We start from the raw sequence: 21,080 nt of genomic DNA on the forward strand, positions 1-21,080 counted from the left end.
ACATAATATTAAGATTAACAAATCAGTATAAAGAAGCTTCATTACCCAGTCAGCATGGGGCAGATACTGTAGTTTGTGGGTAACCAAAACAATGGTTTTCTTGTCTGCTCTTAGCAAATTCAGAATTCCTTCTTGCATGAGATGATCACTCAAGTGGATATCTAGTGCTGAAAATGGATCATCCTAAACAAGAAAATAGAAGTTACCAACTAATGATATTTCAGTACTACTGTACTATAGTTTTTCTGTTTTTTAAATGTTTTAGGAGAGTTAAAATCAGTGCTTGCTGACAAGATGGGTTGGGATGGGATATAGAGACTGGAAACAACCAATTAACAAAAACTAGGTAACAGAGAAAGAGGAGACAATTCAAAAATTTAAAAAAAAATTCTCACTTTTTTCAGCCTGAAGGAGTTTGCTAACTTAGGCATCAAATTGTCCCTCTGTGGCAGGGGTAGGCAACCTCGACTCTTTTATGACTGATGGACTTCAACTCCCAGAATTCTGGGAGTTGAAGTCCGTGAGTCATAAAAAAAGCCGAGGTTGCCTACTCCTGCTCTATGGGATGGGTTTCACTATGCCATTACTGCCTTTGAGGAAAGGAATCTCTCTTCAGTGAGCTATCTAAGGGTTCAGAAGCAGTGAGTTAAGATTTTGAGCTGCAAATGCCAAATTGCAAGGCTAGGCTAGCTGGGAATATTAATAAAGCCCAGTTGAGACAGAGAGGGTTCAAATGGCAGGAGGATTATTTGTTGTATACACTGTTTGTAATAACCACTTTTGTGCTTTATGTTAGGTCCTTGCCTGCACTTAAACTACAGTAATTAATATAGACATCCACTTAGCACACGACTCTGGACAATTAACCAACAACAGAAACAGAAACAAAATAGGAAAAAAAACTTAAAGCCAATTTAAAATAGACTACCCAATATGCTTTGAATCAATCAACAAATATCAAAACAAAACCAACAAGATGGCCCAATACTCAAGGAAGAAACAGTTTTTCAAAGTCTCAAGGAATGCCAGCAAGGTCAGGGTCAAATCTCTAGACGTACGGGGATCCATAGGACAGGTGCCATGACAGAGAAGGAATGCTTCCTTGATCTCATTAGATGACATTGTCTAATTAATAGAAGGGATCCATAACATGCCTACTGCATCAGAAATAAGGGGAGGCAGTCAGTCTTGTAAATAACTGTCCCTGTGCTGTTACAGGTAGTTCTTGTTTAGCAACTGTCTTGTTTAGTGACCATTCTGATAGGGTTAGATTAGAAGCTCTGGGTTCCTTCATTTTAAACAATGCCATCTACTGGGACCCAGGAGTACATCTTCTCTTATCATAGCAATGTTCCCCTGGAGGGCATTATAATTTTATGACTATAGCAAATTGTGAGTAGTAATTTGTGATGTCTAAGGTCTAGTTTATCATAGATTAAATGGAATAAATGGAACAAACAGCAATGGAGAATTATTTCTAGAATTCATCTGTCCACTCAGATGGACAGATGGTCTTAGATGTATCTGATGTTGGGAACTAGCATCATACTGGGGAAAATATTCTATTGACTTTGTGGATCCAGAGTATGAATTCTTGATAGAATTGGTTGTTGTTAGTCAAGGAATTTTGGAATGCCAGGTTTTTAGGTTGAAGAATGTCATTTATAGAGAAAGGAAAGCCTTTTTGGTTTAGATGGTAGAATTAGTAACAGTAAGCCTACCAGAAATACCACATTTGTCTGTTGGTAAAGTGCTCTTGCTACACTGATTCTTTGGCGCTGACCTCCAGATAAATTAATACCCTTGGGGAAAAGATAAAATAATTCAGTTAGAAACCTATACAATTTTGAGACATTATTGTTCAAATTATGCTTTCCAAAACCTGACATTTCAATATATGCTTAAAAGGTAAACCATTCAAAAGTATCAAAAGTTATTAATCAAGTTAATTAGAATTTCCATACTCATTCTAAAAAATCCTAATTATATCTGAATAATGTATATATTATTTTAAAATACAACGTACTTCATCATTCAATTATTCATCCTATTAATCAATGGTAATTATTCCCAAGATACAGCTGGAAAAGTAAGACTGAGGTAACAGCTTAGTCAGGATTATTGTATTCATGACTTAGAAATTATATAAATCAATGCAAGTTAAAATGCAATAGTTCATATAGCTGTCCTTTGACAATGCTATGTATTAACATGGACGCTGCAAAGAATTAACATATCAAAGGTAAACCTCTGTGGTGTAGCTCAGCCTCAATGTCTTCTATTGTTCCTTGGACATTCTCTAGCATTCTAATATTTTTCTTTATCTTTTAATATTGCATTTTAGCGCTTATATGTTCTATTGATACTACCATGTCCATGAAGAACATCAACTGCAAATCTAGATCTACTGAAGCAATGAATAAAATGTCTAAATGAACAATGAATAACAAATGTAGATTATTGCTGTTAGATGACCCAAACTGTTTGAATATCTGAGCTCCTAGATTATGCGAGAATTGTCATTCGTACCTAAGGCAGAATAAGTTTCTCTTTCATTATTTCAGTCTTCAGTAAAGAAATATATTCCATGTTTATTAACAAGTGCCTTTCTACTTCTTACTTTAATCCTTCATCCTAAGGATATGAAACTGAGTTTGCTGTACAAAGCCATTTTCTCAACACCAGTTATAGATTGAAGACCATGTGATAACATTTGGGTGCTTAATGTTTTATACATAGTCACTAACCCTCTCTCCAATCTGTGTTTGGTCTCCATGAGGTAGTATGTCAATATCAGGCTGAAGACAGCAAGCATCAATTACTGCTTTATACCTGTGGAAACAAAAAGGGTAATTGTCAATTCATGTGGAGACTGCCTCACCAGCATATTTCATGTACTTAAGAGCAAGATTAATCAGATGGAAAAGTCACACTTTGGGAAATGCATGCTTGCTAAGCACTTACGTTTTCTAATGGGAATCCCACCTGTTTTGGGCAAATAAATTATACTTTAATAGCTGATTGTCAAATATTTTGAAGCTAAAAAAGTGTGCCTTGGTTCTGTATTCCTTGGAGACTATAATCTACAACTGCCTTTAGGGGCTTCAGGATCTAAATGATTTAAATCAGATTATTTGCTAGTTTAAACTTGTCAACGCTGTAGGTCAAGAGCATAACATTCATTTATTTGTATTGAAAAGTGTAGATTACTACATAAAATAAATTGTAAAGATCTAAAATGTAATAGCAGTGTCTAAAAAAATAAAAATCAACAAGGGGAAAAGAAGGACTTAAGAGAAGGTGATATAATAGACTGTGAGAGTGTGATGTTTAAATTGCTATTTAATAAAGAGTGCTAAGACATTGTGTACTTTGGAATTATTCTTAAGACTTCTTTGAGAAGTCATCTTGCACTGGATAAATCATGATAGTAATTCCATATTATTTCTTCAGAATCGAAGAGTATGACTTGCATTGCCTCATAATTATTAATATAAACATAAATAAATGACTTCTTAAAGAAAGATCTCAGAAGCAAATGTGGCATATTATAACTAAAAAAACACCACAACAAAACTACCTAGTCCTGAAATGTACTCAAACACATTGGTTACTTATTTTATAGATAATTTTCCAGGCTGGAACATACATTCTTTGAGAGACTTTTCAGGAAAAGAGATCCCTGATCAATATGGGTTGATGCTTCCGATGTTTACGAAGTTGAAAGGTAACTATATCTGATACAATAACTCAACATTTGGACGATGCAGCTAGGAAAATAACATTGTCAACAACAGTAAAAATGTTTACTGACAGGATGATAATGAGGACAGACTATAATTAGTTTTTACATGGCTCTTACACACATTACCTTTGTTTATTGAAGGGGCTTTCAAAAGTGATATTTTCTTCCACAGTAGCATTTAACAACCATGGTTTCTGAGAAGCATATGCCACTGGCCCTCTTTTTCTGAAAAAAACAGAAAAGAACTCATCCAAGTGTTTCTATCTATGGTGTCTATTTACTTTCAAAGATACTGTAAGGATTATTCACTATAATGTTACTTTTATGTCTTCTTTCAAAGACAAGTTAATATTTCCTATTGTTCATAAAAAAAAAAGAATGAGCGATGTGGTGGCCTAGTGGTGAAGACGCTCGTCTCCCACTTGGAAGGTTGAGAGTCTAATCCTAGGTAATGGCAGATGTTTCTCTCATAGGGCGCAAGGAAAAAATACCTGCCATGAACTCTGTGTGGTGTCAGGAAGGGCATCCCTGCCAGTAAATGCTCAGCTCCACCCAGTCGCCCCGACTCTACTCTGAATTGAGGGATTACAAGGTCGTAAAAACGGAGTTCATAAAAAAGGAATACTGTCATTAACTGCTAAGTGCATTATCAGTTAAATTACTGTTTGTAAATTTGTTTGCCTTAACTGTATGCAAGGTTGTAGTGAGGTTACTTTGAAGTCAGCTTAGCTCCCAGTTTGATATTCTTTACATATATAATTTTTTATTAAGAATTTTGATTATAATAGTAAAATCTTATGCAAACTAAATGTAAAGAAAAAAGAATAGGAAGGGGTAAACAGTGCAAGACAAAAAAGAGAAGAAAAAGTAAGAATAAATAAACAAACAGAAAAGAAATAAAGCAGTGACTTTGAATCTTCATCACAGCAAATATAAATAAATTTAGTGATTTTTCACCCCCCTCTAAAATTGCAAATATTTATCTCTTTATCCCATATCCCATATCTTATCTATAAACAAATTCATGAAACATCATCTTTTCAAACCAGGTGTCACGAGAAAGCCCAGAAAAGATTACTAGAAGTAACAGCCTTGATCCATTAAACCAACTTATATTTCTTTTATTTTTAACAGTCTTAATCTTAACCTTTAGTTTATTCAAATATTGACATAAGAATAATCTCTCTTCATTTTTACTTTGTTCCATCACTGAGATTTCTTCAAGACTTTAATAAGCCTTTTTTTTGTAAATCCAGTAAAAAAATAAAAAAATAAAAATCAGTCTCTTGGTTTTCATTTGCATTTCATATTGAAATCTTAAACTCAGTTAGTTTCTTTTATATATCCAAAGAAACATCTTTTTCTGAGTCATTATGTTGGCCTGTCAGTTGTAAATCCACTTTTGATACTATCTCTAGCTTGCCAGATAAAATTTGTTCCACATTTGTCATTTCTTAAATAACATCTTTTTGACACTGTCTATCCATAGAAACAGACATTATTACTAACATTATTAATATTGTAGTTACTATTTTCTCATTCCATTCCTCAAGTTTCCTTCAATATTTTTATTGTCATAATGCCTTGCAACATTTCAGAGTTTTAATTCTTTACTTAAATTCTTTAGTTCCTCCTAGTGTCCAGCTTTTTAAATTATGAATTGCTTATCTTTGTTTTGTCTTGTAAAAAACAAAACAGAATCAATTTCCCATGAGAAGCTGTTTGTTTTTTAAAATTAATTCCAAAATATTGTCATAAAAGTTTCAATATTCCAATTTTATCTGGGTGCTTAATCCATTCATAACTTTCTGAGATCAAAATCTCATTTAGCTTTTTGTTGTTTCCTTGGTCTTTGCTGTAGTCATCATCTCTACTTTTGCAGAGCAGATTTGAGTTTGCCATACCTCCATGGACAATGTCCCAGTTTGGCATTTCAGTAGTAAAAGAAACTAAATTTATTAATTCCTCTGAACAATTGTGTGGTGAGTCATTCTAGAGTATGTATCACCATATTAAATACGAAAAATGACATCTGTGGTTAGACTGTCTCTAATCTGGAAGAAAATTGAATCATTATGAATGTTTATGTCCTTCATGTCTACTTATGACTTTCATTGATAATCATAGGGGTTCAGACATCTTAATGAGCAGAAACATTTATTAGCTATGTCATTTTCTCAAATTATGCATAATTTAACAATTATCCAAATTATGCACAATTTAGCAATTATGCTGTCATGATATAGTTCTTCCCTGATTTTACATATCTCAATCCATTGAGAATATCATTTAGTCAATAATGCATTTTTGCCTTGATATAAGTTCTTTGCCTTTTTCTCTCTCTTTTTTTACTCTCTAGCTCCAAAGAAATGTCAGTCAACTGACTGACACTTGGTGTTAAATGTGCTTTTACTTTATTTTAGCAGCGCAGACAAAAAATATTTTTTCAAAGAAGTATAGAAACACCAGATAGTATTACTCTAGTAATATAATATATGGGCTGTTGTGATTTTTGCACATCAGAGAATTATGCTAAAATACAGATTCTCTATAAAGCAGAATTTCTCAGTTTACAAAGTTGGTAGGAGTTATCTAGACATTTGCATAAACTTGAGAGCATGGATATTTAGGGGTTTCTCTCTCTCTCTTTTGACACAGAATAATGAAACTGCTTTGTTGACAGAAACTTTTTGCAAGCTTTTTAACACCGTTTTTAAAATACTGTACCTGGGCTCCATTTCAACCATTGTTTCCATATCAGAGCTGCAAAACAGATACACAGTAATTCAGTAGTTGTTACACATTTCTGCAACTAATTAGAAATGACTGAATTTTAAAAGTAAATGGATATGATCAACATTCATAGACTTGTGATATACAGTAATTAATTCTAGATTCAAGTCACTATATTTGGTCATCCCAAGCATCAAAACATTCTCATCAAAATAGCCTATATAATTTTTCTAATAAAAGATATTTTGATTCTTTTTTTTTAAAGAAACACCATATTAGATGTTTTTCATTTCTTTGTGTTGTATGACATAGAATCAAATGAATTATCATACCTGACATCTTCCCCTGTCTCATTGTCAGGAATGCTGCTGTAATATCAAAAACAAAAACAGGAAAAAATTATTAACATATTAAAATATTTTCTCCACAGCATGATCTTATCCTATTTTGTATGAAGCAACTTTATATATTTTCCAGTTTGAACACAAATGAATGTTATTGTTCAATTAGACACAAAGTTAATGCAATATGATCAATCTTCTCAGTTAAAAGTACAATGATACAAAAAGTGTCTAGCTGGTTGTGACCCACATGTGAACGTGTAGTTGGTTGTGACACACACAGGCACTCGTTGAATCTACAATATCTGTGGATTAATTAAATGAGGAACACGAAGGTACTTAGCAATTAAATGCAGTATCAATGTATTTCAGGATTCCCTGTTATAGTAATATGCTAAGCTTGTAAGCCGCCTTGAGTCTTCGGAGAAGGGCGGGATATAAATGGAATTAAAATAAATAAAATAAATAAAAAATATAATTCAGATACATTAAAAACATGACAGGCCTGTACCTTAAATAAAATGCTACACAGCAACTAAAAGGATAAACAAAGTTACCTGTTCCAGATCACATTCCCAGATATCTTCTGCATCTCTCCAAGTATTCCTAATAAGAGAGATGATTTACCACAGCCTACCTGTCCCACAATCATTGTTAACTGACCTGCAGTAATAGAAAAAAAATTATAGTATTGTTGAAATGTTGACTTACATTCATGCCAGTCCAGAGCAACTGATTAAATGGATCATTTTTTTATTCTCATGCGCATTGCTAAGATCATCCTCATTCACAGTACAGTATACATATTGTGTTATAGATATGGATGTGCTCCTGTTTCTGTTTTGTGCTCAGACATTTATTATTGCATAGTGTTTGATTATGAACATTTGCAAATCCTAATAACTGTAATAGATGCATTAATACCTTGAGGAATTTGAATATCAATCCCGGATAAAGTTGGAACTCCTTCTGGCGTCCATGTGAAAAATCCATTCGTGACCTATGGTCGCATCAGCAACAAGAACATAAATGATCTATGTTTGGTGCAAAACATCACTCATATTTTTCCTTTTAAAATGTCTTTTTAAAAAAGTACTGATAATAGACAACAGCTATGTGGTGTGTGTGTAAACCTGGTTCATAGATAATGGCATACAGAACATCCTTATCTGTTCTATGAACGCCTTCCCAAGCTTTTCCAATTCAATTAAAAGAAGCAATTTTAAATTTCTATTGCAACATCATTGAAGATAGAATGTATGATACAACATAGTAGATCAAATAAATATTCTCTGTTTTATCAGTCTGCTTCTTTCTGGATTAAGCCCATTGCATCTTGATTTTTAAATTTTTAAAAAAGGACCTTCTATGGCATAAGTAATACATAACCAAAATCCTTTAACTCTTCCTATCAGACTTTACAATTCCTCTCTTCATGTACAAAATGGTCATGTTATAACAATAATGTGTCCCTAAGTATTTTTACTGGGAAGTAGGTTAAATTAACTAAGATTAGCTTTTTTCCTTGTAAAGTGTTTAGGTCTGAAAGACAATTCTGTATACTCTTGGGGATAAATTCATCTGAAGTAAGCATTGTTTATTTTTAACAGTTGATAAAATTATACAGCATAACTACAAGCAATGCTAAACATAAGAATGCATATAGACTGATTGAATACTGAGCACAGAATAAAAATAATTATATATCTAAAAATTACATTCTATAGACAATTATCCTCATAGACCAAGGGTGTCAAACTGCCGGCTCATGAGCCAGATGGATCATGCAGAGGCCAGGCCCACCGCAGCTCCGGCAATGCAAAAAAAGCCGTGATACGTCACAACATGTCACATGACATGGCAAGTTCAACACCCATGTCATAGACTGTTAGAGAAACGAATTCTATAATTAACCACATTTATTTTATTCATATAAAAATAAAATCAGACTAAGGAACAAAGGCGTTAGTAAGTGGAGGTTCATACAAAAGGTAGAGGAGATGCAGCCCTATAATCCATCTTCTAGTTGTCACACCAGATAGAGAACAACCTTGTGTTCATTTTTAAAAATTGGTTGAGATATGTCTGGAAACACCATTGTTTCCACAGAAGTGTTTCTTCTATTCTAGCCCCTGATACATGGGGATTCTCAGTACATACTTAATGTGAGGAGAAATCCATACTGAATATGCTCAGACACCTTTATTCACTCTTAATAAAGTTGACATGAAGATTGCTACAGATGCTACACCTGCCCTAGCATAATTTAAGCCTGAAACTAAGGAGTGGAAGAAGTGGACAAAGTAAATGGCTAGATTCGCACATTATGCTAAGCTATAGTGTGATTTGCTTGATTTTGGCTCATCATATTGAGCCTCACTATTTTATGGCATGGTGTGATACGTGAATGTAGATAATTGTGGCATGAACAACAAATTATGGTTAACAAAACTATGTGGAAACTACTATTTCCTCTCTCCTAGCAATTAATCCATGCTCCTTCAAGAGGCCTATTTTCCAATCTGATAATCATATTGCCAAAATTGTTGTCTATATTCTGTGTTAGTGAGAAAAATCTTGGTGGTCTGCTATTGCAGGAGATAAACATGGATTTGTATTCTCAGCTTGGAACTATAGTACTAGAACTTTTATACTTATTAGAACCAACATAATTAGAAAGAGTGACCTTATTATCACCTTTACACAAAAATCATCTGCTTCTGTGCTGCTAACAGATCTTCTTATAGGAGAGCTGTAATTGTTCCAGTCCTCTTTGGCAGGCCTCTTACGGTTAACAACTTTGAGGGTCTGTGCAAGACCAGGAAGACAGAAACATGGTGAGTGGGGACATGAATGTAGACGTCACCAATGGACAATGAGTTAGTTTCCTAGTAGATGCACCCCTTCCCTAAGAGAATAAAAGGTGGTTTCTATCACGAATATTTGGGTTGAGTAAAGGCAGAGATGCATGGACTTTGTCAGTTTTGGTAGGGTTTACATACTGTAGTAAGCCATAATGAAGTTTTCTTTATGGTGGCATAGTGCAAAATATCATCTCAAGTTTTTCTGGGTGCAAACCATGATTCATGACTTAGCAGAATATCTGAAACAAGACACTTTGGCTTCTAAAACCCACCGCTTAATTCAGACTATGGTGCAGCATGATGCATGAAATCAATTTGTAAGTGTGCAGTTGTTGATTACCTTGGATCTCTTACTGCTGTTGGGTATTTAATCCTGTTCCAGGGCATTCTGACAAATCAGCAAACTGCATACCATTATATAGTACTGTTGACTGAGATGCATCCCAACCATTCTGATAAGGATTGGATCTTCCCCACCCCCTCCAATTGTTTCACAAAGTAGCTGACAGTTCCTACAGCAAACTGTCTCATCATCCATTGCTGGCTTTAAACAAAGAACAGTCATAATATAATCTACAATAAATAGATGTTAAATTTTACTACTGTAGCTATTAATTACAAGGAAAGTGACAGTTATTGGCATTACTGAACAAGCAAGGATTTAAGAATGAGATGTTGCCAGTTTCACAATCAAATTAAAATGACACTTACAAGAAGTTGATATTTGCTGTGGTTGTCTAGGTTTCTTGGCTCAGGACATTTATCATACTCTTCTGCAATTTCTTCACTGGAGAGAAATTCACTTAGCTTTTGGACACTATGAAAAGAGAAGAATGGTAGCAAGCTAAACAAATCATATCTGTGCTGCATACAACAGCAGTGTTCATTATTTTAGCAAACTGCAACCCTTGATCCCACTTTGATGTTCAGCTTTTGGACAGGTAAGGATTCCATTTTGATTGTGTAAGGATGCATAATAGTGCACAGAAATGATTAAAAATACATACTGCCCTTTTAGGAATCTGAATAAGAATATTAAGCTAACCTGCTATTAGGACTTTATTTATATTGGAATGACTACAAGACAACCACCAACCTCAGAGAGCACTAAGGACCTTACATATAACAATAAAAAAGTACTGAAAAGTACACTGTGCCCTCTGATAGTAGGAAGGATGGAAGAAAACATTTGTCATTGGCTGTTCCTCATTATATATCACACCTCTGTCCTAAATAGGCTCCATTAAATTCAAGTAAAAAACCCCAACCACTAAAAAAATAGGAATGTGCAAAATTTGTTGATCTGGGAAAGGAATATTCCAACAAACAATAACAGATTATGTTCCTCTCTGTATCATGTTATTACAGGCTAGTTTGAGGATTTCTGTAACACAGTCCTCTAAACTAAAAGCAATTTAAAGTGCTCCAGATGAAAACAGTCTTTTTCAGGGTTACACTACTCCAGTGCAACCTTGAATTCTTTTCATTATGGAGTACTTACTTCCAAAAACTGCTAAACATTTCCTGAAATGATGTGGTCTGGATATGACATTGTATGGTTTGGTACAATACAGAATGACATGGAACATTCCACTGTTCTTTGGAACATTATATTCCTTACTCAGCAAATATTGCATATTCTTAATTGGTAGTGTCCCTTTTAGAGTTGGATGAACCTATTGTGTTTTGTATACAGTTCTGTACTCCTTCAGTCCATATATAGTTTTTAGTCCATCATCATATTCACAGGATGATACAGTTTCATAGCACCCAAATATATGATTAATCATAAATCCCATCAGCAATTATGCTTAGATTTAATTCTCACATGACACCAGGTTTAATACTACTAGCAAGATTGAGAAGATATATTTCCTTAGTATTTCAGCAGAATCAATGCTATTTCCCCCCCCAAAGAATTAACAAATGTTCTTTATCTCTACCTCTACATCTATATATTCTGTTTGATTGTGACTGATTCTCAGAGATTGATAACAAGTCTTTGCAGGTTTTTTGACAAGGTTTTTCAGAAATAGTTCACTCTTGTCTGCTTCCTAAGGCCAAGAGGGAGTGACCAGCTAGCTTTGTGCCTAAGGTGGAACTACCACTCATGGCTTCCCAGTCTCTAACTGATGTCTTAACAACTGATTCTCACATCCTAATATACATTTCCCACAAAAATCACAAGGCATACTACAGTGATTATTGGCAATAGAAGCTGTAGAGAAACTAATAATATAATGTAGGGAAATTGACCATGATTTTCTAACAATGAAGGACCTTTGGTAGGGTGGAAAACCCACAAAAGTGATATCCTAAATAAATCTAAACCAAATTTTAACTCCTGCAGCAATGGAGGTGAATATTTTAAACCAAGTCTCTTAAAGTCTCATGAAACCTTACCTTACAAGAGCTTTAACAGTGGATCTAACCACACTGGACAGTAGGAACAGAGGTGTCACAAGAATGTGGAAGAGGGAGAGCGATGCAAAGGCCACCGAAGGAGAAAAGTCGGCATTGACAAAGAGATGGGCATGGACAACAAACGTCTTATTAGAAAAACAAAAACAAAACGCATTACTTCAGACCATTTACATATTAAAGACATATTTTCAGTCAGATTTTTATTGAACTTCAAAAATCCAAAAGATCAGCAGAACTACTACTCTTATAGAACTATGAATGATTACCAAACATCTTAAGTATATACAGCTATAAATAGAACATTTACGTAGGTGTTTTCTTTCTTATTTATTTTATGGGTGTGTTTGCATATTCTTTTGTGTGCGTTGTCATTTGATGGTGTTTCTTAATATTAGTTGACCAGAACCTTTTGCAGATAAATTAAATAAATCAAAGAAGCTTCTCTGGATGTGAATTAAGTCCATGACTTGTGACCTGAAAAGTGCTTGAGTTTCCCAATTTTATTACTGGACTGATTCCAAATGAAAGTTCTACCCGAAGGACGATGGCAATGGGAATGGGCTGAATTCTGTCCTATATGTTGCAGACAGAATCAGTTACTTTCAAAGGATTCAAGAATAACAAAACCAGACTTACTGTACGAGATGATTTTCTGTAACTTTTGAAATAATATAAAGTAGCTGCTACTCTTTTTTTTTACCCATTCCTCATTCTGTCAGCTAATGCATCAAGAATATAATCCATCCTAGCCCCAAACCAGTACTCTGTTTTTGGATGATGCTGAGTTTCAGTTCAGCATCGACTTGAAATCCTGAAGTGCATCCGCAATGGGAAAGGCCAGTGATTTACAATGACCTTTATTTATATTTCATGTTTGCCTGCAGTTCTTAGTATCAACTTTCATGCTGTTCCTGTGTTTCTTAGCTCTCTGCAAAGCTTTTTTCCCAGTAGCTATTGGGAAGAGCAATTGCTGAAATTTGGTGTCTGCTTTCCTTCCTATAGCATAAATGAACTTTATGGATCCAGATCACCTTATAGTAATTTAAAATCAGCAAAAGCAGAATCAACAAATTCATTACTGAAAAGATGTATCTTTCTCTATTTTAAAAAAATACATTTTAATATGAATATTTATACTTACTATAAGAACAGCTGCAATTGGTATTGCTGCATTCATGAAAACTGTGGGGAAAATGTTTCTTCTTATTATATTTACACACTTTTGTACCTAAATCTCTTTTGTTCTCATACATTTCATTTACTTTAGAATAGTAATAATTGCTATAACAAAGTGCAGTACAAGAAAAAAAATGCCAATAATTACAGACATTCCACCCAATATAAATGATGTTTAGCTTAACAACGTATGCATCTGCAACTCCAACAACACCTTTTTCTTTTAGATTGCTTGTTTTATTACTTCTTACTTACTTACTTCTTAATATTTCTATACCGCCCTTCTCCCGAAGGACTCAGGGCGGTGAACAGGGCACCAGGTAGTATAGCTACAATACATCGATATTGTTCTTATCAGGTTTCAAAAACAAGGAAAGACACACTGCGATTGTTCAAAGCAGATTTCTTTATTGATCCTCATCTACAGACAAATATCTTGCCTAACTAAAGCAGACTATCATCCCCATAAAGCATATAGTCTGAAAACTCTTATGGAGAAGTCATTTTCACCCTCTTTCTGTCACGTAAAGCATCTGAACTGAATTTTCTCTTACTCCTCTGGAATGCATTCCCTCCCTCCTGGGAATCCAGACTACATTCCATCACAGTTCTGGTAGTGCTTCTGTACCATGAATAATAGCAATAAAATAATAACAGGATTATGGGGAGGCTGAGCTCCACCACATGTTTATTGGATCCGTGCCCTTCTTGGCTGGTTTATGCAGCTAGGGAGAGGACACGAGGCTGGCTCCAGGCGGTTATATCAGCTTCCTTGAGTGAGGGTAATTTCCCCACCGTCTTGAAGGAGGCGGTGGTGAGACCTCTCCTCAAGAAGCCTGCCTTGGACCCAGCTGTATTGAACAACTTTTGTCCAGTCTCCAACCTTCGCTTTCTTGCGAAGGTTGTTGAGAGTGTGGTGGCGCATCAGCTCCCTCTGGTCCTGGATGAAGCGGATTATTTGGACCCGTACCAATCGGGTTTCAGGCCCGGGTACAGCACGGAGACGGCATTGGTCGCTCTGGTGAATGATCTCTGGAGGGCTCGGGATAGGGGATATTCCTCTGTCCTAGTCCTATTAGACCTCTCGGCGGCTTTTGATACCATCGACCATGGTATCTTGCTGCGGCGTCTCAGGGGATTGGGAGTGGGAGGCACAGTTCTTCGGTGGTTCTCCTCCTATCTCCTGGGACGCTCGCAGTCGGTGTTGGCAGGGGGGCAGAGATCGGCCCCTAGGTCTCTCATTTGTGGAGTTCCTCAGGGGTCGGTTCTCTCGCCTCTCCTGTTCAACATCTATATGAAACCGCTGGGTGAGATCATTCGTGGTTTTGGAGTTGGGTATCATCAATACGCCGATGATACCCAACTTTTCATTTCGACCCCAAACCACTCCAGTGATGCCCTCGCTGTGATGTCCCGTTGCCTGGAGGCGGTTCGGGTCTGGATGGGGAGGAACAGACTTCAACTCAACCCTGACAAGACTGAGTGGCTGTACATTCCGGCATCCCGGGACATTCAAAATGTTCCATCGCTGTCTATGGGGGGGTGAGCTCTTACCCCCCGTGGATAGGGCTCGCAACTTGGGAGTCCTCCTAGATTCACGGCTTACCTTGGAAGATCATATAGTGGCTGTGACTAGGGGGGCTTTCGCCCAGGTTCGCCTGGTGCGCCAGTTGCGGCCCTATCTGGACCAGGATGCCCTGTGTACGGTCACTCATGCGCTCGTGACCTCTCGCCTTGACTACTGTAATGCTCTCTACACGGGGCTTCCCTTGAAGACCACTCGGAGGCTCCAACTGGTACAGAATGCGGCCGCGAGAGTTGTCTTGGGAGTTTCCCGGTACTCCCATGTTACACCTTTGCTCCGCGAGCTGCATTGGCTACCAGTTGTCTTCCGGGTGAGGTTCAAGGTCCTGGTCATGATCTTTAAGTCCTTACATGGCATGGGTCCGGGTTACCTCGAGGACCACCTGCTGTCGGCGTCAACTTCCCTCCGCCCAGTGCGTGCCCACAGAGAGGGCCTCCTCAGGGTGCCTCCGGTCAGGGAATGTCGACTGGTGGCCCCCAGGGGGAGGGCCTTCTCTGTGGGTGCTCCGGCAATATGGAACCAACTGCCGGTTGAGCTCCGGATGGCATCAGACCTTCGATCCTTCCGTCGCGGGCTGAAGACCCACTTGTTTGAATTGGCTGGTCTGGCCTGATGGGGGGAATATGGGTTTTTAATTGGTTTTTTAGTATTTTATTATTGTTGTATTTTAATTGGGCATTGGTTTAATTTCCTTTTAACTTTTGTATCGTTATTTATATATGCCCTGTGAACCGCCCTGAGTCCCTTGGGAGAAGGGCGGTATAGAAATCGAATAAAATATAAAATATAAATATAAATAAATATAAATATTTGGAAGGAAGACAAAGAATTTTCATTGTAAATTTCATACATGTTTTAAGGCAAAAATCCAAAATTCATTTCTTGGCATCTATACGTAGGAGTGCTTTCTCCCCTGACTTCTGGAATGATGCTTCCAGTATCAGCAATACAGAACTACATGGATTAATGTGCTATCTCAGGCAGCTTTAGTATGTATGCTGTAGTGATGGACGCCAATCTTTGTAATTTTGTAGGGTTTTCATAAGCCTGTAAAAAGTACAATATTCTTTGGCAGAGTTCACATGTTCTGCTAAACTATGGTTTGCTTAACAATGTTTTTTTTAACAATAAGCTGAATTGGCTAGCTTTATACATGGAAAGTCATAAAGCACTGTTCCTTAATTAATATTTGGAGCTCTCTGTCTCTTTTCTCTCTCTTTCTCTGAGACTTAATAGGTTGCACCAATTGAACCACTGTGGTTTGTAGATTAAGTTTTACTGCTAGGTAACTATGTACAAATGTCTTTAGTTAAGTTCAGGCACCATACTAAGCTTTAAGCGTTATTTGTTGACAATACTATAAAAGTTAACACTAAGCCATTATAGGTGATTTAAAGACTACAATGGCTAGATTTAGTGATTATGCTAACACATAGTAGACTTACATATTGTAAACATTCAGCAGCTTTTCATTGGGAAATGGTGAAATGTGAAAAGCATTTTTTTTAATTGCAGAAGGTGCTTTCTGGAATTTTACAGTATATAATACAGATAATTGTATCTATAATTTCCCATTAGCTTCTAGTGCCAATTCAAAGTACAGTTCAGCAGCAGGTTTTATCAGGCACTTTGCTTTTATGTTTGCATATATTTGTTAATAAATTTTGCAAATCAGAATATTGCTAAGGACTCATATTTACCATTAAATGTATAAAGTGACAATTTGAATATGCCACAAATTTGTTGAAAGGGTATCAATTGAATAAAATAAATGATAAAATGCTATCATTTTATTGCATCAAAAAGTTTATATATTCCACGAGGGATTTACAGTACTCTTGGAGTTAGAAAAAAGAAAAAGTTATCTTGCAGAAATGTTCTTAGAAAATTAAATAAGAATAATTTCAATGAAACGTCAGCCAGAATATTCCAGTGCCTCACTAGCTTTTGTAAGAAAACGTGAACTTTTACCAACGTAAACTTTTTTCTAAGATAAATGCAAAGAGAAAGACTCTGGTGGTGCAGTGGTTAGAATGCAGTATTGCAGGCAAACTCTGCCCACAGCCTAGAGTTCAATCCTAATGTGCTCAAGGTTGATTCAGCTTTCTATCCTTCTGAGGCTGGTAAAATGAGGACCCAGATTGTTGGGGGCAATATGCTGTAATGCACTATGAAGCGGTATATAAGTCTAAGTGCTATTGCTATTTTCATTAAGTTCAGAGCTGGAAGTTTAAATGTCCCACATCCTATGTATCAACAACAATTCATTATCTCTATTAATACATTAAAATATATCATAGGAGTTTCTATTACAACATTATTTGCATTTATAATTCTAACATTTAAAACAATTCATTATCACAGTCTATTTTCAAATTTAATTTCTGGCTGGCTTTCCACATCACGTTAAGCCATAAGGTTTGTTTAGTTTCTAGGTATTTTTTTATATGTCTTATGACTTAGCGTAGTGGTCTCAAGATCTCAACTTATGGACTTCCTTTTCTTCAAATTTCTCTCATTAGCCAAAAGCCATTTCTTAGGATGTATCTGCTGGCAGGTAAACTGAATGAACTAGCACAGTTTAGAGAAAAAGAATCATGACTTGTCTGACTAAGTAGATGTACAGATCTGAGCTACAAAAATCAGGGCAATCATTAGAAGATGGCACTGGAAAGAGTCTTATGTATTATTTTGTTGTCACCGAGAGGTTGGAGAGACTTTTGCATTCCACATCTGTTTAATCATAGATAAAGAAAGAAGAGATTATGGATGGAAGGATGGGTGGATGGATATTATTCCCTCATTTCCCATAGTGATCTCTTATGAAAGCCTACTCTAAATAAGAAAATTTATTCATGATAATTCACAGACATCTGGAGGGAACCAAGTGGGTGAATTATGTTCTGAAGTAATGTTCTTCAAGCAGATCATTTTTTAAAGGAAAATATCAAGATTGTTTATTCCCTAGAGAAAGAAAAATGAGTTAAAGTACTTATGATAATAAATATTACCAATATGCCATATGTTTTGTGCATTTGGTTGCCTATTATCACAGACCAATGCAGCACCGTCTCAAGAGACCTCTTTCATGATGAACATTTAGTATGATAAATAAGATCTCGTAGGAACTAAGGAAAACATAAGCAGCTTTTTAGTGCTAAAGGGTAAAGCTAATGCCTTAAGTACAGCCAAATTTGAAAACTTTCCCAGGGCCTTTTTCCTTGCCCCCCTTTACTGTTCTCAGCTGCTTAAAAACAGATTTGGGTGACATACTATTTATCCTTTTGGAGATAATTAGTGAAGAATTCATATTTGCTATCAAATGTTTCACTTATAATCAGTTTTAACCATTTCAATCCACTGCATTTATTTACAGATGTCACAGTAATCATCTTTCTTACTACTTACTTACACTTGAAATGCTGCACTGGTATTAACTGTATAGTTACATGATATTGTTGTATAACTACTCTTTTATTTTATTTCTAATATACATACACAATTTTATATCCAGTAGTAGGTACTATTCAAAAAAATGTAAGTTAATTCTTGCTAAATAAGCATATAAAATCAGTATTAGTCTGATAATATATAACAGAACATTCCAAAAAATTTAACAATTGGCTCTCACAAGCCTGAGCAAGCCATTTGTTATTTTATAATAAATTTCATACAATGAAATTATTACTTTATTAAAGATTAAGATTATAATTTTACTGCAACATTTCTACATACTTCCTTTTGCCTTTTCTATTACTCAATTTACTATTCATACCAAACAACTGTTAAACAGTAACAGTCATTAGCTCATGGAGAAAAGTCTCCTTTGTATACCTACATTTTTTATGTCTGACATATATAATACATTATTTACTATATCAGGGATAAAAATACAGTTATAGGCAGCTCCTAGCATTTAAATTTCTCCTCAGAGGGTCATCGGAAATTGCAAGTCAATTACTTCTTTATGCATTATTAAATGTTTCACATTTGTCAAAAACCTAAAATTATTTCAGTCTTGGCTTCGTTAAGTTAAGTGGATTAAAAATGCAAAACTACTGTAAATGTTTTATAGCTGCACACAGTTCTTGTCTGTTTATAATATTTAAAGATGGGGGAAATCATGAGTGTATCAAATTCTGAAATGATATAAAATTGATACAACCAAAATATATAACCAAAAGTTAACAAAGGATACAAACAGCCCAGAGCACTCCTATCCTAGCAACCAACAGTCAAATAAACAGAAAGCAGCATCAGATAAACAGCCAAGGAATAAAATAACATCCTGATCAAGAAACCATCAAAGAACCATACCCCAAACAACACAGGCTGGACAAGCTACTGTATACAAATAACTAGCAAACTCTGTTGATCCTGAGCTGCATATATTGTCTACTATTGGTATAAAACATCTTTCTGCAGTTACAGTCCCAATTCAGATGTAAAATTGATTAAACATGCTATTGGCCTAAAAGCTAGAAATATTCTCAATGGGAAAATAAGGGAAATTGGTAATTTCATGTCACAGGACTTTATCCTTATCTTAGGATAGTCATTACCCTGTTATGCAAAAGAATATCCATCTACCTACAATTGTACATTTGATTATTCTGCTTTGACCACACATAAGATGATGTTACACCATGTTGGGGTTTGCTTTACTTGGATTAAGAATGCTGTGTAAATCATGTAAACCATGATTTTCATATAAAACAATCAATCTGAAAAGAGTAATGATCTGTGAACCAACTATTTACTGAAGATATAGATTACTGCTTTGATTTTACTTCATGCAAACACATTAACTAATAATGATCTGACTGCTTGAAAAGGATTTTAAATTGTTAAGTCCATTGAGGAGATGTGCACATTTTGTCAATTTTTAAAAATATTGAAAAATTGATATTTATCTCAATATTAAGGTGTAGCACAAATATATTTCTAACATCGAAAACATAAACTCAAGTAGAACTCAAAAGGCTATGGAATCTTTTTTTCATATAATTGAAGAAATAATGCTTGTGCGATGGGCTCTGTTCTCTCACCTCTTTTTACCTTCAAGAAAATTCAACCAGTCCATTGGACTGAATTTTTGAGGATTCATGGAGAATTCCAGGTGGAAGGGAACAAATTATTTGATGATGAACAAGCAGGAGAAATTCATTCTATTGGCTGTTTTCATTTACATTTTTTTAAAAAAATGCACAATTGGTCTTGCCTTTGAAAACCAATTTTCTAAAAGACTATAGTGCAGTATTTTTTTTAATGACTTGGGAGTTTTCTTGGTATGGAACTCAATCCTTTAAATATGCAGTAAACTAACTGAAAACCTATTTAAATTTATACAAACATTTAAACTGAGATTGGGGACAAAAAAGAAGTGAATTTCTTACTTGATATAGAGGTATAAAGAGCGAAAGCCTTAAGACTTGTCATTTCCTTTTGCCGAGTTTCTTCCACACTACTGTGAAAAATGTGTTCCCAGGCATAGAGTTTGAGTAGTTTAATTCCTCGAAGCATTTCATTTGTTTTCTTCAGTCTCTCATTGGAATATTCCTGGAACATTGGCATAAAAAATAATTTGGGATTATAGCGAGATCATAAGATACAGTAATAGATAACAATCCATGGTAATGCAAATTGGTTGCAACAAGGCCCTATTCTTCAATTTTTATTTAAATACTTTTTCTCTCTTATTTATTTATTTATGATATTTCTATGCCACTGTGATCAAGAGAGATTCTTGATGGTTACATAAAATAATCCAGATTAAAATACCCACAGTATTTTAGGAGGAGTAAAAACAGGAATAAAAACAACAAAAACAGTCAGAATAAAACCATTCAACATAAATTAGAGATACAATAAATAAAATAAAGATGGCAATGTTTACATTTGGGGAAAGTTCTCCAAAACAATTCAGTCTTTAAGAACTTCTAAAATACCTACAAAGAAGCAACAGTGCCTGCATTTCTTGAAAATAAAGGATTTGCAGCAGTTTCTCTCTGGTGGAACTAACTGGTCAGGCTGATATTGAGAGCAGTAGGCAGTTCTGAAGAGAGTGTAATGCCAAGGTATAATGGGCTTTATATGTCAGTGCCTACACCTTACATGGAAACTAAGCAATAATTAACGTCGAATCTGGGGGCAATGTGCTCCTAATACTGGGAGCCCAAAATAAAGTGTTCTACTGCATTTGGGATCAACTG

General features: G+C 35.4%; 1 protein-coding gene across 1 annotated transcript in view; it reads right to left on the reverse strand.

The window, feature by feature from the left end:
- Positions 1 to 21,080, reverse strand: part of ABCC8 (ATP binding cassette subfamily C member 8) — a gene marked incomplete at its 3' end in the record, with an annotated part of 78,484 nt that overhangs the window by 27,806 nt on the left and 29,598 nt on the right. Inside the window, exons 10-21 of the mRNA XM_081327064.1 lie at positions 20,265 to 20,427; positions 13,249 to 13,289; positions 12,087 to 12,232; positions 10,395 to 10,500; positions 9,517 to 9,627; positions 7,744 to 7,819; positions 7,377 to 7,482; positions 6,816 to 6,846; positions 3,872 to 4,005; positions 2,748 to 2,832; positions 1,722 to 1,802; positions 46 to 183 (exon numbers count right to left, since the gene is read on the reverse strand). Coding sequence (XP_081183190.1) covers positions 46 to 183; positions 1,722 to 1,802; positions 2,748 to 2,832; positions 3,872 to 4,005; positions 6,816 to 6,846; positions 7,377 to 7,482; positions 7,744 to 7,819; positions 9,517 to 9,627; positions 10,395 to 10,500; positions 12,087 to 12,232; positions 13,249 to 13,289; positions 20,265 to 20,427 — 1,218 coding nt within the window. The remainder of the gene's footprint in view (positions 1 to 45; positions 184 to 1,721; positions 1,803 to 2,747; positions 2,833 to 3,871; positions 4,006 to 6,815; positions 6,847 to 7,376; positions 7,483 to 7,743; positions 7,820 to 9,516; positions 9,628 to 10,394; positions 10,501 to 12,086; positions 12,233 to 13,248; positions 13,290 to 20,264; positions 20,428 to 21,080) is intronic.

This window comes from Vipera berus, assembly GCF_964194415.1.
Source record: "Vipera berus genome assembly, chromosome: 1".
Taxonomy (NCBI): domain Eukaryota; kingdom Metazoa; phylum Chordata; class Lepidosauria; order Squamata; family Viperidae; genus Vipera; species Vipera berus.